The 17,779-nt window shown below is 40.6% G+C and overlaps 1 protein-coding gene across 2 annotated transcripts in view; it reads left to right on the forward strand.

Moving 5' to 3' along the window:
• The window catches only part of anks1aa (ankyrin repeat and sterile alpha motif domain containing 1Aa), a 91,973-nt gene that overhangs the window by 33,695 nt on the left and 40,499 nt on the right, over window positions 1–17,779 (forward strand). For both annotated transcript variants that reach the window (XM_084720635.1, XM_084720636.1), the window contains exons 7-14: window positions 229–330; window positions 420–506; window positions 797–966; window positions 1,310–1,360; window positions 2,247–2,379; window positions 4,770–4,813; window positions 7,878–7,971; window positions 14,182–14,687. In XM_084720635.1, the coding sequence (XP_084576761.1) occupies window positions 229–330; window positions 420–506; window positions 797–966; window positions 1,310–1,360; window positions 2,247–2,379; window positions 4,770–4,813; window positions 7,878–7,971; window positions 14,182–14,687 (1,187 nt within the window). The remainder of the gene's footprint in view (window positions 1–228; window positions 331–419; window positions 507–796; window positions 967–1,309; window positions 1,361–2,246; window positions 2,380–4,769; window positions 4,814–7,877; window positions 7,972–14,181; window positions 14,688–17,779) is intronic.

Raw genomic sequence — 17,779 nt, forward strand, 5'->3', positions numbered from 1 at the left:
TCAGCAAAACAAGAAGTACAACCTCTCCATTCATCCCAACCCCGCCCCCCTGCTGCTCAGGAGTCCCATGACCTTCATAGACACAAACAAATATCATTCAGATACAAAGGAATTAAATACTTAAGCCTATTTCCTCCATCATCAATGATGACCTCCAAAAAAGCCAATAGCCAAGACTATACATAAAGTATAGTACCGTACATAACACTGTTGTCCATCATTTTTCAGGTATCGATGTGAATATTGTTGACCAGAAGGGCCTGACGGCGCTGGACACTGTCAAGGACATGCCCTCCCAGAAGAGCAGAGAGATCGTTGCGCTCATCCTAGGTGAGGACGAAAAGAGAACTGTGATGGGAAGTGTCCTCTTGATTTCACATCCACCACCTCTGATACAATCTCCTGTTTGTCTGCTGCAGGTCACATGACTGGAAAACCCCCTGACATTGACCTTCCCCCTCCACCAATCCCTCCGCCTCAGGAGAGTCCCAGCCCACGGAAAAAGGGTAAGAATTACCAGATGTTAGAAAAGTTTGAACTATACCCAGTTAGCAGTCAAAACAGGAAACACAAAGTAAAAATTGCAGCAGAGTTATTTTTTTATTTGTTCAGATAAGAACTTTGTCTGTTTGTGTGCAGAGCACTTTGAAATGTGAATAAAGGAATTTTACATGGTAGAAAAATAGACATTAAGGTGATACCAGCATAAAAACAACTACAAGCAACTAGAAAAAATAGAAACAGTAACAACTACAGTATAAAACCTACTTTTTGTGCACTTTGACCTGTGTTGTAGGTGACCTGGAGAAGGTGAGCGAGTTAATCTCGGGGCTGGCCCCGGGGCCCGAGGAGGAGAGCCCATACGAGGCTCTATTTGAAGCCACCTCTTGCCACTCTCTGGACAGCCTCACCAGCGGCAAGTCCTCCGACAGGGACTCTGGACGGCCGGATAGCGAAGCTGGCAAGGTCAGCAGTAGTTGAAATGAACCCCACTCTCTCTCTCTCTCTCTCTCTCTCTCTCTCTCTCTCTCTCCCTCTCTCTCTCTCTCTCTCTCTCTCACACACACACACACACACACACACACACACACAGGCTTGTCACAGGGTTTTATAGAAGATGAAATGCAGACCTCCCACTAGAGGGTGATAGTGATCCTCTATTCACATGAATGGGCTTCAGACCCCTCCAGCATTACACTTCTTGTGGTACAGAATGTGGTACATTTCTTAACTTAATTCTTGTAATGTATTAATGATAGATTGATTAGCAACTGTATATTTATCATGTTATATTCCTGATCATTTACAGAAAGATCGCCTGGTCCACTCATCACATCCTGGTCCTGGTCATGACGAAGAGGTGAGATCATCTTGTCATCTAGCACCGCAGACTCCCACACCGTTTTTAGTGTGGTACATGTGCGAATCAGGGCAGTGCGACTGCCTTTAGAAGTTCTGAGAGGTTTGTTAATAGTGTCACAGGGACTGTTGGAAAATGATTATCTGTCGGTGCTTTTAAGTCACAACCCCGGCTAGACTGTTCTCTTCACGGCCGCTGCTCATATCAAACGACTTCTTAATAAATATTCATCTGAGGGTAGCGGGGGCGTGAAAGAAGTGAAGAGGAAAAGGAACGAAGACAAAATCAGAGAGCACGCCTGGCCCCAACTGTGTCTGACCGTGGAGGAGGCATTTCTGAAGTGACATTAAGGAAGTTCCTCTATAGTTTATACCAAAGAATTCTCTGGTTTTCCGTTTTAGACTGCTGAAGGAGATATTTATATCCTAAAATATAACCAGCTATGTGGAAAGCGTGTGTAAGATATGGCCAGAATTTTACTTTAAAACACTGAAAAAGTGGACCAACATTATCAACAGAATGTAAAGATAACAGAAATAATGCTCACAATTGTCACAGATGTCTGTGTATTGTGTTGCAGAGATATCGACTGAAGTTAGCATGCTAACCAGCTAATATACAATACATCTGAATTCAGGTTTATTTTACTGAACTAAGACCAGCTGAAATGCCTTGTTAAAACACTGTAGAACACACGTCATCTGCAGCAGTTACTCTGGTGATATGCTGCACCCTATTTGTTTGGGATTACCTTCAACACATCTATACACATTTCTCTTTAAGTAATAGTAGGTCATTCCAGCTCATCTGTGCATTACGTTGTCTTTTCACCTTCTTTCCATTTACTTTCTCCTTGTCTCTGCTCCCTTTGTGTCTTTCTCTGCAGGCCCTGTACACTAACAGCAGTATTGATGAGAGAGGCGAACCAGTGGAGGAGGAGGAGGACCACACATATGAGTTGTTGCTAACTGCACAGACCAAAGTCCCACCGCCCAGCCAGGAGTCTAAATCCAATAAAGGTAAATCTTTGCTTTAGTAGTTATATGAAAACTTATTTCTCTGTTTAGATTTCTCTGTTTTTAAATAGAAAATTTGGCACTTTTCATGTGTCACTATATCATCCAGGGAAGCTGAGTTCTTCTGCTTGCAGAGGCGTGCTGGTAGTGTGTACCAGGATGCATTGTGCGTGAGCTTCTGATGCACATGCCTGATACTTTTGCACAGATTTACAAGCATATAAAACATAATGTACATATTCTAAGCCTGTGAATAATCTCTTAAGAAAGCCAAACCCACCAATCCAACTAGAAGTACCCACAATCCACCCAACTGCACCCGAGTGAGAAAAACAAAACAAGACAAACACACAGAAAGCAGGAACTAAAATACAAATACAACAAAAATAAATACATCAATAAAAGTCTCTGTTTTATTAAAGATTGTCAAGGAGCCGTCACTAATATTGGGATATATTTTTGCTAATTTGGTGTTTCTGTCATGGATTCTCTGCAAAATCTTAAACTATCGTGATGAAGATGAACAAAAGAATAAACTGGAGGAGCTTCAGTTGATTTTGGATATATGGGTTTAATACAACACATATTTGTACAGAGAAGCTCTTGGTATAAGGCCGATGGTAGTGTTGTAGCATGTCACCACCTTAGCTGAAAGATATTACATTGTTGGCCAAAACATAGTATTAGATGACAAAATCCTCATCTGGCACACCCCTTGGCTACTTATACCCGTTTTCTGTACGTGTGCTGACTTGGCTTGACTCGGTCTGACTCAGCATGTCAGCCCAACACGGCAGGGATTTGCATTTCTATCACAACAGAGTTACTCACTTGAAGGTGTGTCTTGTAACTGAAGACACTGTGATGAAGCTTGAGTTGAGCAGCTGTAAAGCGGTGAATTAACACATTGTTTCCTTAAATTCTTAACAATAAAAGTCTCTTGGTATTTTGTTATTTAAAAGCTTTTATTATGAAACAGTGAAACCAGGAACTTGATACTACTGCTACCTTGCTCATGGTGAACACGAGAAAGTGAAATATGGCAGATACATGAGTACAAACACAAACCACAGAGATTAACTTCTAACTAAGATCTGAACATAAATCACAGGCACTATAGAAATGTCTTTCTCTCTGCTCTCCTGCACACACAAGTTGAGTCAGCACTTGCTTGCGTGAGGTGGAGAAGGGGGGAGGGGGGGGGGGGGGTTCACCGTCCAATCAGCGAGACAGCACCGTGGCCCGTTTGGAAGCAGGTGGGCCTTGCTTTGGCCTACTCTACAGAAGGTCCATCTCAGGCGTGACTTGGCTCAGCCTGGTGTGACAGAAGTGGCCATTGAAATGCAAATCAGCGCGGCATGTTTTGATGTGGCGCAGCCAAAAGTGACAATGAAAAAGCCCCATTCAAGGTGGAGACTCAGAGAAATAGTCTGCATTTCTTCCTTAACACCAGTAACATCACTTTGATATCACCGCAACAACAGATTTTGCAGCAGGAGGACTCAGCTTTTTCGGTCAATTGAGGAAATTATTGCTTCAGTTGACCACATCTGCCATCAAAACTGACTAGACATCCACATGAAAATTGCCAAATTTCCCTGTAAGAGATGCTCTGGCTAAACTACATACCCTCACTTTACCACTCACTGACAGGATTATGGCAGAGTTGATGAAGAGCTGGGGTCACTTTCCATTTACTTTTTAAAACTCCACTGATGCTGTCCAAGCAGTCTGAATACATTCCACTCCTAACCAGCAGTAGAGCCTGCGCACACATGGTCAACCCGTGCCATGTCTGTGTGCAGACCCTCCTGTAGTTGTGGCTGATGAATGGCACTGCATGTAATTGGATTAAATGGGATTAAATTAGGAGGCCATTTGGATCCCTAGCTGTTGATGTAGATGTTTTAAAACCATCCCCACAGGCCTTCCAGCTTAGTCAGCTTCGCTGGCACCATTAGAAAACCTCACTGAGCTGAAGGGCTGGAGTTTAATCGCTGATGTCATCATGCCCTCCTCTGCGTGGATAAATGATGGTGTTTGAAAAAAGGGGATTCTTTACTGTTTTGCTTCCACCCTTGGGTTGAACGGAAATGTAAAACGATTCATTTTCCATCTGTTTTAAAACTGCTTTATCATTTCTGCTCACCCAGTGCTGTGAGGGAGATTAATCTAAAGTGTGTCTGACTTGTAGCCGATATGTCGGCATGCATAATACATGGTTTTATTATACATCACTTTGACTTTCTCTCTGCATAATGTCTCTCCTGACAATCAGACCTGGCAATGCACTGTCTGAAACTCTGAGGATATGTTGAGTAACTGAACTCTGAATGGACCAAGGAAATCTTTCATCCTCTGTGTCCTAACTCCTATGTTTTCTGTCTCCTTAGATGAGAAAGCCACTACGCAGTCTTCCAATAGTGTCCTACCTCAGGTAAATATAACACTCTCCCTTTCATCCTTCTCATATCACTTACATCTTTATAGTTGGGCTGAAAGTAATGATTGTTGTCATTATCAATTTATTTGCCAGAATCATTTGGTCTAAAAAGTGTCTAAAAATGCTCATCAGAATTTTCCAAAGTAACGTCTTCAAATTGTGTCTTTTGTCCAGCCAATGTGAAAGGTCTATGATTATATCTGCTATGATATTTCAGGCTGATTGTTTTATTTTATTTTATAAAAGAACTGCTGCTGATTGCTGCATTGTTTTTATTTTGCAATCACACATACAAAATACAAACATTCATTGCCAAAGACAATTTATACCAATCATTTGCACATGGATAGGGGCTGACCGGCTACTTTATTTTATTTATTTTATTTCATTTTATAAAAGAAATTAAAGGAAAGCAGAGGCACTTTAGTTCAACAGGAAAACTCATTTTATATGAGCACAAATTGCAGTACACATCAGGTTTCACATCAGATCGAACATCGTATAGACATGTTATTATTGTACCTTTTTGAATTTTGAATTTTTGTTTTGTCCCCACCAACCAACAATCCAAAACTCAGAAGCCCCTTATTTAGGATCATAAATGGTAAACAAATGCAGCAAATCCTTAGTATAAGGGGTGAAAGTAACAACAATTAATTGATGAAAATGAAGGTGAAGAAAAATAGAGGGGTAAAAATGAATCGTCAATGAAAAATGGAGTGATAAATTATGAAGTGATTTGATTAATTTAAACCCACTTTGATAAAAAACAGTCGCGATGTGATGAAAACAGAGCCATGATTCATAATTTACAACACAAAGTTGCCATTTGACATTCATTGAAAGTGGCCTCAAGGGTGGAAGTAACAAACAATAACTGAAAAAACACAGGCCGATGAAAATGCATGTGAATCGAAGAGTAGAGGAGTAAAAATGGATGTGAAATTAAAAACTGAGTGATAAATTATCAAGTGATTTGATTAAACCCAGTGTGATTAAAAGAGTCGCAATGTGATGAAAACAGAAGCATGTTTCATTATTTACAACACAAAATTGCAGCTCCTAACCTAGAAGCCTGAACCAGTAAATTTTTCACATTTTTGCATGAAAAATGACGATGAATCAATTATTAAAGTATTTGTCAACAAATTTTCTTTCAATAGTTTACTCAACAAATCGTTGCAGCTCTACTGTATATGTTGTCTATTTAATGCCTCCCAGTTGCTAAATCCTTTTAAAGCTTCTGTATGTGCAAAGTGTATAAAAACCATATGGGGTGAGTTTCATCAGTCAGAACAGTATCCCGCTCACAATTTGAGCTGCATGTCTGGAGCCTGACCGTATGACCACAGCAGGTTATATAATGAAGATGGAGGTCTCATCGCTGTCACAGATTGAGTCATATGTCAGCAGAAGGCAGAAGACATCTTAAACTGGGCATCCATGTAAACCTGCCTCCTTTATTTATTGTCCTATCATATCTTATTTTACTGCCTTTTTCAATTTATCATCCATTTAGCAGCTTTTATTGTCGCTGCCACCCACCTGCAACCCCACCTGCTTCCCACAATATCAGCTCACATCTTTTATTTCCAGCTTCTATTGGATTAGCTGTGCTCCTCAGCCGCCTAATCATAATAAATGAGCAGCATGGTGTCCTTTGTGCTCTAATCTACAGCCTTGTGAGCTGAGCCACATCACAGCTGATGTAGCCTGCCGCCGCCAGCGCTGCCGTGCAGGCAGTCAATCGGATAGCGTCTTTGTTTCATGATCACCTAGCTGACTAATTAGTCTGGGTTATTAACCTTTTCCACTCCACCCCTCCCTCTCGTACACTTAACTTTTGTCTTTTAAGGGGGTCTTTAGGGTGAGAGTGCAGGTCAACAGTATATGAGATGCACTGTTTTGGTTTTCCTAGTCATAAATCTGTAATAAACATTGTGTTTTCTTGGGACCTATTCCCATTTTGAAAATGTATGAGGGGACATTATGATGGATGTATATGATGGCCACTCCCACATTTTGGGGTTGATACCATTTATGTATACTTGGTGCACAATTTAACTTTTTTTTTTTTTTGTTTACCATTTTGGAATTTATAAAAATGGTCAGAAATCCCACCAAAGTACCACATTAAGACATCAAGACCTTGAGGAGCACCATAGCAAAAACCTTTCACATCTGCAAGAATTGCATTTTTTTTTTTTTTTTTTTGGCCAGCACTTCTGTTCTGGGAATTGCCCCGTTGCCAATATACTGTGCATAGGAAAGCCATACATCATCTGAACACCACAGATCTCTAGTTTGTGGTTGTGGAGTTTGATGAGGCTGTAATTATGCTAGAGGTCACTATAGGTCATTTTATGCAGTGAAGTTTTAAAAAAGGGGCTCACCACAATAAAATGAATTCTTTTACATTGTAATATATTAAAGTAGTCAAAAGTATCAAAATATTGATCATTTTTTAATACTGTGTGTTTAAAATAATATGTTATTGGTTAATTATTGTATAGGAAGTGCTCATTCAAGACTTCAGTTCAGTTCTACTTGGAGAATTGCTTGCACCATAGCAAAACCAGCACAGCCAGCACTGTGTGCCTACTGATAAATAAAACAAAGAAAGACAATCCAGTGTCGTGCACCAATGACCTTTTTTCTTTTTGCCGTGGGACTGAAAGAGGTAGCGAGTATTGTTTTTGTTTGTTTTTTTCTACTAGTATTGCCTCGAAGTTTAAAATTCTAACATTGTGATGACTCTAGTGGGAGTGTCTGTATAGAGGAGAGACTCTTGGACAGAACCATAGAACCCATTTTCATTCAGATATCTTCAGGTGAAAAGTTTAAGGACAACTTTGAAAATTGCCTTTCCTTCACTAAATTTAAAAAAATTTTTTTGCCACTTTCTCCACAAGGTAGTATAACATGGTACCATTTAATTCCTTAGGTCTTCTAGTTTCATATGACACCACTATCTTCACTCTAAGTTTAAAACTGAGAGGTATGTTTTGTTTGGCAGGTGTGAGTAAGTTCCTTTCTCTTCTTCTTTGTCCCACCTCAGCGTAAACCCACTGCCCTGAACGACCTCAGAGCCCCCAGCAAGACGAAAGACTCCCTGCACCCTCCTGGACGGACGGGCCCACGGGCTTCAGGAGGTGAGTTTGACCACTGCGCTCAGATTTTAGTAACCTAATAAGGGCCAACAACTGCTGCTGGCAGTGCTGAGCGGGTAAGAGAAGATGGACTGGACACATCAGAGTTGGAAAAAGACGAGCCGGGCATGTCAATGAAATGGTAGAAATGCATCTGAGTGTGCAGGGCGAGATGGGCTGGCTTGGATTAGCGCTGCCAGGGAATGCATGACTGGCATCCTGGAGCGGCAGAGCGGATTTGGCTCGTCGGGAGCAGGCTGATTGACATTCCCTGGCAAGTGGGCAAGACTCGTTTCATTTCCAATATGAAACAGAATTCTTGATCAGATTGTGACGTTCCTCCTATCTCAGACTCACATCCCACTTAAAGCTGGATTTGCCACGTCATCCAGTCAAGAATGCAGCGGAGGTAAGGAGCATGGCCTCTGGGTTCGTGTCGACACACATCTTTATTGAATTAATTATTTTTAGAGCATGTTTGCAGAAGGAACTGTAGACAGAGGCACGGCAGGGAAGCTGATTTGATGGTGCTGTTTATAGCAGGAACCCGCTGTTTTTTCTTAGTTTTGGGGTGCTTGTTTAATTTTTTTTTAAAGCGGTTGTGGGAAAGAGTTTGAAGTTATTTTGTCCCAAAAGAATTTATAGATGTGCCGCAGCGGCATCAGTTTAATAGGTCTAACTGAAAATATCTGATGGTGATAGTTCAAACTAAGAGGAGCCACTTTCAGCATTGATTTTTGTGCATTTAATGTTGTACTTTGTTGTTTAAATTTCAGCTAGTAGGCTGTGAACAAGTTGTTTTACAGGCAGGAGCTGACATGTAATCTTAGTTTATTAGAGCTACAATGATTAGTCAGTTAATACATTAATAAACTAATTGTCAACTATTAAATTAATTACCAACTATGTTAATAATCTATTAATTCTTCTGATTAATTTTTTAAAGAGAAATTATCCAAGTTCTCTGATTTCAGCACCTCTAACACGGATATTTTCTGGTTTCTATTGTCTTCTACACCCTTAGAAGAAAAAGTGCCAACTAAAATTATACAGGATCTTCAGATTATTCCCATTGGAGAACCCTATTTGGTTCCTGGTAGAAAAACTTTTTCTAATGGTTCCACTTGGAACCCTCTCAGAGAGTTCTACCTAGAGCCCAACATATAAAGAGTTATACCCAGAACCATCTATGAAACATTTCTCACACATTTCTAACACCCCATGGGAGTTTCTACAGAGAACACTCTGGTGGTTCTATCAAGGACATTCCCATTTTCCCAGGGCACTCTAACTCTGTCTTTTATATTTCAAAGGTTTTATCTAGTAGTCCTGGCTAGAACCTCAGCACTTCAGGAAGAATGGAACAACTATTTCTAAGAGTGCATGATAGCAAACTGAAAATCTTTATGGGTTATGGATAAAGTATTTAATGTAGTCACCCTGTGCTTTGGGACACAGTGATCAACATTTTCTGATATTTTATGGAAATGATCAACAGATTAATACATAATGAAAACAATCATTAGTTGCAGCCTTATAATTTACAATAAAGTATATTTTGCAAATACTGATGACTGACATAGGCAGCGCTCACATTTGTTGAGCATGTTTTGGCACAGGACTCAAGAATAAGTGAGTCAGTTTGACAGTTTTTGTTATAAGAAATGTGAAACATCCTCATTTCCTTTTTCTTTGCATATTGTCCTCAGTGACTCCCAACTTACAGTCTCCTTTCCCTTTTTTTTAAAGCCACACAAACCACAAGTTTGGTTTATATGTGGAAACCGCTTTGTGATTTTTCTTCTCTTTTCCGTTTCTGTTTGCACATCAGCAAGTTCTGGTTCCCGCTTTGCTGTTTTACATAAACTCCGGCAGAGCCTAAATGTCTCGTTCTGCTCATGTGGACGTGGGGATCTGGGGTCCGAGTCGGTCCTGTGTGGACAGTCAGGGACCAGACCTCGGCGCTCTGTGGCAGGTGGAGGAGATATATGCACGGTCAGCAATACTGGGGTGTTTATTATCTGTCATAAACACACTGCTGTCCTCAGCAGGAATATAGTGTTTCCCAACAGATTTCCACCTCTGTGGTTTGTGTTTTATTGGGTTTCTGAGGTATATTTCTCACGAGCAGTAACATCTTATAATTCTCCACAGTTATTAATAACTGTGGTGTTTCCATAGTACACGGCTGTAAACAAAAGTAGTGCAGAAGCAAATCTAAAGAATTTGTTTTGAACTTTTATGTCTATCCATATTTAATGCACACTTCTCATTTAGTGCACAGTCATTTATTATTTTTTTCACACTGGATGTGAAGCTTCCTACAGTTTCAGTTCCCTCTCGCACCAAAAACCTCTCCGTGGTTCACACAAAGTTTTGAATGGTTGCTTCAGAAATGTCCAGTTGTTTGTGTCGCTGTTATGAACTGCACTGCCGCACACGGATGCTCAGAGGCTAAAGAAGGAAAGCGCCTGTTAGCAACGCTCAAAATTAAGGATGTCCGGTTATCCCAGGAACAATAAGAATAGCACCCCGGACACAAATATACGGAGCAGTAGAGAAACTTATCATTACAAGTTAAATTATTACATTTATGTGGCACTGCAGAGGGTTCGCCTGCTCTACCAACTGAGCTCCCAGGCCGACGATTTCATTTTTTTATTCATATATGAGCGCAGGGAACAACAAACAGAGTTTCAGCGGCAGACAAGAGTGTCGATGAAGTGATGCAAGTAACTGAAACAAGTTATTAAACTATATTTATTATGTGTAATGAAAAAAGAACTTCAATTTGGGACAATAGTTGTTAAATCTGGGACAGTTGAAAGTAGAATTTAGGACAGTTTGAGTTGGCACCCAAATATTATTGTATTACATAAGCATTGAACCATTTTTAACCAGATGTTTCACTTTAAGTACCAGTTTGCTTGTTTGTGAGAGGTTGTGAATGTTCTTTACTATGTCCCTTTTACATCATTTTATGATATGTAATGTGTATAATAACAGGGACTCTTATTCTTTATTGACTGGCTCTGTCAATAGAGGTATTTGTTTACTTGCTTTACTGTAGACGTCAATAACATGGCCTTTAGTTCTTTATTGACTTTGTGCAGTACATGACCCAGAGTGAAAAATGTCTTTAAATCTACAACAAAAACAGCAGAGTTTCCACAGGCAGAGCTTGAATTGACTTTGGACTGAGTGACAGGCAGCACCGGCACTGCAGTGTCTGCATAACAATCATGACATCAACAGTAAGATATGGAGCCGTCGCTGCCAAATGAAATACACATTCACACCTCTGTGGTGACCTCACCCGCCTGTAAGAGCTGCAGTAACATCAGATAGTGTCTCAAAGCGTTTTCCACCGCAGAACTGCATGAAGTACAGGATGCGTTGATATCTGCAATCTTGATTAAAGGCAAAATAAGTGAATTTTATGATGTTATAGCTAAAGGAGATCATCCGTTTTTCCCATTTATCTTTATCCTGATTTTCAACAGGATCTGCAAAAAAATACAAAGTAGTAATAACACACTGTGAAAAAACGCATCTATTTTGGAAAAACAATTCCTTCCCGACTCAGCTGTACCTTAACCAAGTATCACAATTCTTACCAATAAGAGAGATTGTCCCTAGGAAAAAACTAAACAGGAAACATCTTTTTCAAGAACTTTGGTTCCCATCACCTTCTTGCTTTTCAAGAGGTCAATAATGGATTTTAGACTTGGACTGAGTTGTTGTTATTCACTGTTTCTGTTTTTTCCTTTATTTGTGCAGCTTTTTTCGTGTCTGTTTTTGTTATTTATTTGCTGTTTTGCCTGTTTTTCTGTCTGTTTGGTTTATTTTGGTGGATGCTGGTGAAGGGAGGGAATGAGGATTTGAGGAAACTGTGTACTCTCTTATGCTTGTGTGTTTACTCACTTGTGCTGGTTATGGTGCGCTTTTTGTAAATAAAAAAGAACAGTGTGAGCAGGGGTATGAGTGGTCTCCGTAAGGGTTAACGCAGCATGTGAGATTGTTGGAAGCACATGGATGTGCTCATTGGGCGTTCACACTCCCCTGCTGCCAAGGAGAAGGGTGGGTGTTTGGCTGTGGTCCTGACATATGTGCACAGTACACTCACTCACCCCTCATTACACACACAGACACCCACACACACTTTTTCCTCGATGTTCAAGTGTTTAGAAACTTGTGAAAAGGGAGTTCAGGGCGTTGTTTGTTTGGCATATTCAACTGGCCCTTGAAACAGTAATGGGGCAGTTTGGTTTGCGTGTCAAACACTTGAGTGGTACGCTTCCTCCCCTAGTGTTTCTGTAGATGCAAGTCCTTCTCAGCCAGCTCTTTTCATGTTTTCAGGCTTTGAACAGCAGGTTTTAGAGATAACGGAGCCGAAACGGCCGCAAATGTTTAGCAGAGCGTCAGCTGAAACTCTGCTTTGAAGGACAAACAAAGTGCTGCAACAGGTCACTACTTTTCCTGTGGTGTCACTGCCCCAGATTCCCTGTCACCAAACACCCTGACCCTGTCACCCTGGCAGAGACAGTCCACACATACACACCCACTCCTTCAGCATGTGTCACAGGGCTAATTATCAGGAGTCTGGCTGCAGGAGGATGGGGTGATTCAAATTTCCATTCCTGAGCCACCATTAGGGTCTAGAATTAGAAGCCAGAAAACAGAGGGAGGGCTGCTGGTCACACAGCAGACAACAACACGCATCACGACAGAGCGAAGGAACCACAGGACCACGCGCTGTTGTCATCCACGGGCTGATTTGATTGCAGAAAAGAGGCTTAGGTGGCAGTAATTCCTCAGGGAGAGGGAGGAGGAAAATCTAATTGTTTTTAATTGCTCCTGCCATTCAGACTCATTAAGGAGTTGTTTTCTTTGGAGGAGGCAGCCGACGTAAGTTTCACTCCTCTTGGTCATATTTCAGAGTGTTCTTGTTAATTTTCTGTTGTTTGTTTTGGTGTGTTTGTTGTGTCCTGTGGTTGGCGGAGGGTTTTTCAAGTTTATTCAGAAGCTTGGAGGAATTCTGTGTTGTGTCATTTTGAGTAAATGGTCCTAGTGGACCTGTGTGGACCTCATCCAAGTCTTGTCTTGTTTATTCTTTGCATTTTATCCTTTTATTCTTCTTTTTATGATTCTATTCTTGTTTTTCATCCTATGATTTGTGTTTTTATCTCAGAATGCACTTTTTTGTATTTTAAAAAGAGGTTCATATACCCAGTATAGGACTACAACTAATGATTATTTTCATTAACGATTAATCTGTCTGTCATTTTCTTGATCAATCAATTAGTTGTTTGGTCCATAAAATGTCAGAAAATATTTTAAAATGGTGACCAGTGTTTCCCAAAGCCCAAGATGACATCCTCAAATGTCTTGTTTTGTCAACAACCTAAAAATATTCAGTTTACTGTCATAATGGAGTAAAGAAAACAGAAAATATTCACATTTGAGAAGCTGAAATCAATGAATTTTTCATTTAAAAATAGACTCAATCAATTATCAAAATAGTTGGCAATTAATTTAATAGTTGATTAATAGTCAATTAATAATCAATAATTTGTTGTAGCAAAATTGTTTCTGTTAACATTACTTTCATCTGATACATGCAAGTTCAACTTCAGCGAGATCAACATTAATAGTGGAAGTGCTCTGGACTTTACACAGTGTAGCTGAGTGTCAGTCATAAAATCATATTCTTCATACTTTTTTGCCATTATGGACGCAATACAGGTTATGAAAAATAAGTTGCATTTCTAAAGGTCTTATAAAGTCTTAAATTTAACTTGTTGAAACCTGCAGAAACCCTGCAAACATAATCTCTTTGTTTGCCCACAAATAAAGTTTTCTTATGTCTTATGTGGGTTGGAATAGTCACGAAGATGACGAACTTCAGCTCCCTGTTTCAGAGTCCAGGCAGCCAGGCACCAGCAGATAGTCGTCAGACGGCTGCAAGCTGGGTTTGGAATTCTGTTATTTCTCAAGCCAACATACGCCTTCTCCGCTCCTTCTCTCCTCTCTGCCTCTTTTTCTCTCCGTCACTCCTGTAGGAAACAATTACAGATCTGTTTCTGGACTTGTGTGGGCGGTTTCTTATTAGCACTGCTCTAAGGATCTGCCCCTCAGTTAGAGGTCCACTTTTCAGCCCTCGCAAACTCTCATTCTCCACTGACTTTGACTGTTGTTTTTCTGCTTCTCTAGATAACTCCCAACTCAGCCAGGATCAGGGAGCAGGTGTTCCAGAGCAGTTCACCGGCCTCCTGCACGGATCATCCCCTGTCTTCGACTGCCGCGAGGAGCCCTTCAGGCTTCCAGGTGTTCAGCCACCCAGCCAAGGCCAGCCAGAGTCAAGAAAACCTACCAAAGCAAAGGAGGAAGCAGCAGCAGCAGCAGCAGCAGCTGCACCGCCACCTAGCCGTCCCAGCATGGCCGCCATCCTAACAGACTGTGATCCAAAAGCAATTTACGCAACTGTGAACAAGGAGCCCAGGGACTCAGGGGCCGGGGCGGTGTCTGCTGTTAGGATGCGCCCTCCTGGGGACCTGAAGCTGGCACGCAGCCTCTCCAAGTCTGACTCTGACTTGCTAGTGTCGCCTCCCAGTGAGGAGGAAGGAGGACTGGGAAACCGTAGCGAGTCTGTTTCTAACTGTAGCACTGGCAAGAAGAGGCTTGAGAAATCTCCCTCTTTCACCTCAGAATGGGATGAGGTAAGTGTTTGATCTCACATTATTTGGGACATAAAGCATTGCTGGTTTACCTTTAGGTGCTTTAGCCTCTGTTACTCTGTACAAAGCATACTGTAGACCAAAGATCTATAATTACTAATGTGAACAGTTTTTAAAGGTGTTAAATCTGATCAAATACAGCAGTATCTTCAATAATTTGACCACAAGGTGTTTCAGCAAATACAAAAAAAACCCACTTGGGATAAAACTTTAATTAAAAAGTAAAAAACTTGACACAAGGTAGGAACTTAACATACAAACTAAATGAGCTGGAGATACAATTATAAAACACACCTATGTAAAACATATCAAAACTAAACTTAAAAAAACTTGTCATAAAAAGCCAGTAGAAGCAATGCATACATTATGGAGCCCTGCTGCAGCAAAACATCAATTCATGGACACAGATTGTACCCAGTACAAATATGAGATCTCTTACAGAGAGCTGCAGGGATGACATATTTTTGTAGGCCAGCAAGGAAGTTAGCATCACTCTGGTTCCCTCCACAAAAAGCCAGTGGGATTTTTCCTCTGGATTAGTGCAGAAAATAGGCTCTGTGGCAAACAAAAGCACTTTTTACTCAGCTGGATATTCTTCACAAACCAACCCCACTTTTATGGTTTTAATTGCAATTGCCAGAAGTAAAACGCTAACATTAGGCTGGAAATGAGCTACACCACAATTGGATGACTTCAACATCACCATCACCAAGTAACTAGTGTTCATCATGATGACATCTAATGTACCCGACCACCTCTGTCGTCTCATTTAGCCACTTGTCAACAACTGCCTTTTTAAAAGCTATATTATGTGACATTTCTGCATTAAAATGTCTAAAAACATTAGACATATGATGTAGGTCGTGTATTTAAGTTATCCCAAATGTTTCAAACAATGTTCAAAGGTGGAGAAATCCACTTATTAAAGGTAGCAGTGCGTTTCCTGGTAGCCAGCTGCTTATAGCTTCCAGGAAAACACCTGTTATGTCAGACAGTGACGAAGGAACTGTGACTAAGGAGCATGTGACTAAGTGTAATGTGACTTTAATACATTACTTCATCCATGAACATGAATTCTACCTGAGTCATGTCAGATAAATTTTCATCAGCTGTGGTGGTTGTTTAAAAGTGAAGACAACAACTCCCAAGATCCCACTTTATGACATCGTCATTACATTGACTTTTGTTGTTGTTGTAGCAACAGAATTGGGGGTGTTTTGTGTTTACTGATTAATTTTATGCCATAGAAGAAAATGTGAAAACCAGTTAAGCTGGTGTTAACCACAGACCTTGTTTCAGGCACCTAAATAAAACCCATTCAAGAAACCCTCTGACTTGAGACAATGGACTGGATATGCTAATGTGCTAACTCATTTTTAGGACCTGCAGCGCTCGATTTCAACAGTAGATGTAGAGTGAATCCAAATATATTCAAGTTGTATAAGCATATTGTCCCAGATTCTTCCTGTGACCTCTTGTTTGTCAGCGTGTGCTTCTTCTGCAACCAACAGACATTTGTCCACAGCTACAGAACCGATTGAACTGAAACCTCATAATCAACTGTAAACAACTCTGTTGACTGTAGTGAACTTGAGAGTGACTCTGTTCTCATTCTGTCAGCTCAAAGCCTACCTGTTGTCCTGACGGGGACACGTGCAGTGTTAACTCTACCGTGTTTTGAACAGAAACCTTCAGCAAATGTAGTGACTTTGATGGAAAAAGTGTTTGTACATTTAAAGGGTGCAGATATTTAGATTAGTACAGTTTATTTTGCTACCAAAAACTCAAGTTTTCCTTGGCCTTTAATGGGTGTATTTTTATTTTCCCAATCCCGGCTTGTGTTTGTTATCACAGTGGATATTCATAACTAAATATACCCCTCCATTCAGCACTTTAATGCTTTGTCTAGGACGTAGATAAAGAGCTGAGTCGAGCCACAGAGAGAGGAGATTAGAGGAGACAAGACGATGGGGATAAAACAGCTGAGAAGCTGAGAGAGTAAGACAAGAGACAGAGATTTGGAAATTTGAGATTCAGAGGGAACATACAAGCTGCAGATCTGTCTCACTTCAGCTGCTTGTCTCACTCTCTTGCAAAGGCTTCAGAAACCTCTGTCTCTGTAGAGAGTAGAGACACCCGTCATGCAAACACGCCACAGAACAAGTACAAAAAAGTTTTCTCAACAGTCTCCCTTTACTTATTTTGCTCGACTCTGCTGCTGCTTCCATCACATGGTTGTCTCAGCATATTTTTAACATTATATGAATATTTATGGACCGTGAGATTAGAGCATATACTGTGTTACAGTGATGGAGCAGAAGAAGTACAGTCATATAAGGCTGAGTAATTAACATGGCTTCCTCTTTATGCTCCTTCACCATTTTCCTACAACAATCCTCTTATTGATAGGAGGATTAATGATATCCTCCAAGCCTCTCAATTAAAGGGATAGTTCAGATTTTTTGAAGTGGGGGTTGTATGAGGCACTTATCTATAGTCAGAGTATTACCTTCTGTAGATGACGGTCACCACACCCCCAGTTTGGAGAAGCAGCAGGAGTACCGGTGTAGGAAGCGAAGCAATGTGCTGCTGTGGACAGCATCAGCAACAAAACATATTTTAGCCACCTAAATGAAAGGCCAGTGGAAAAGATCCAACATTACTTTGTGTGTACACTATATTTAGAACTGAAGGGAAACCGCTGTTATATATGGTAAATGTTGCTCTCTGCAGAACAGCCAGAGTCCTTTACCAAAAACAGAAATTTTAACTCACAGAACACAGGAGATGCTAATTTACCATTGCTTTGATCAGTACATTGCTTAGCTTCCTACAGTGGTACTCCTGCTGCTTTTCCAAACTGGAAAACTTCAAAAAACAAACAAACTATCCCTTTAAATGTTGGCACAACCTATCCACTCATGTTTCAGGCATTCTCTCTTTTATTGTATTCATGGCAGTCTACTCCATTTCTGCAGCTGAGAACATGCATCTCTTTTACAACTTTTCCTACACTGCCGCACCAAAGTGCAGCCGAGTTCACGAGAGACGATTCACACGTTGCATTTATGATG

Source organism: Lutjanus erythropterus, chromosome 6 (genome assembly GCF_056507025.1).
Source record: "Lutjanus erythropterus isolate fLutEry1 chromosome 6, fLutEry1.hap2, whole genome shotgun sequence".
Classification (NCBI taxonomy): Eukaryota; Metazoa; Chordata; class Actinopteri; order Lutjaniformes; family Lutjanidae; genus Lutjanus; species Lutjanus erythropterus.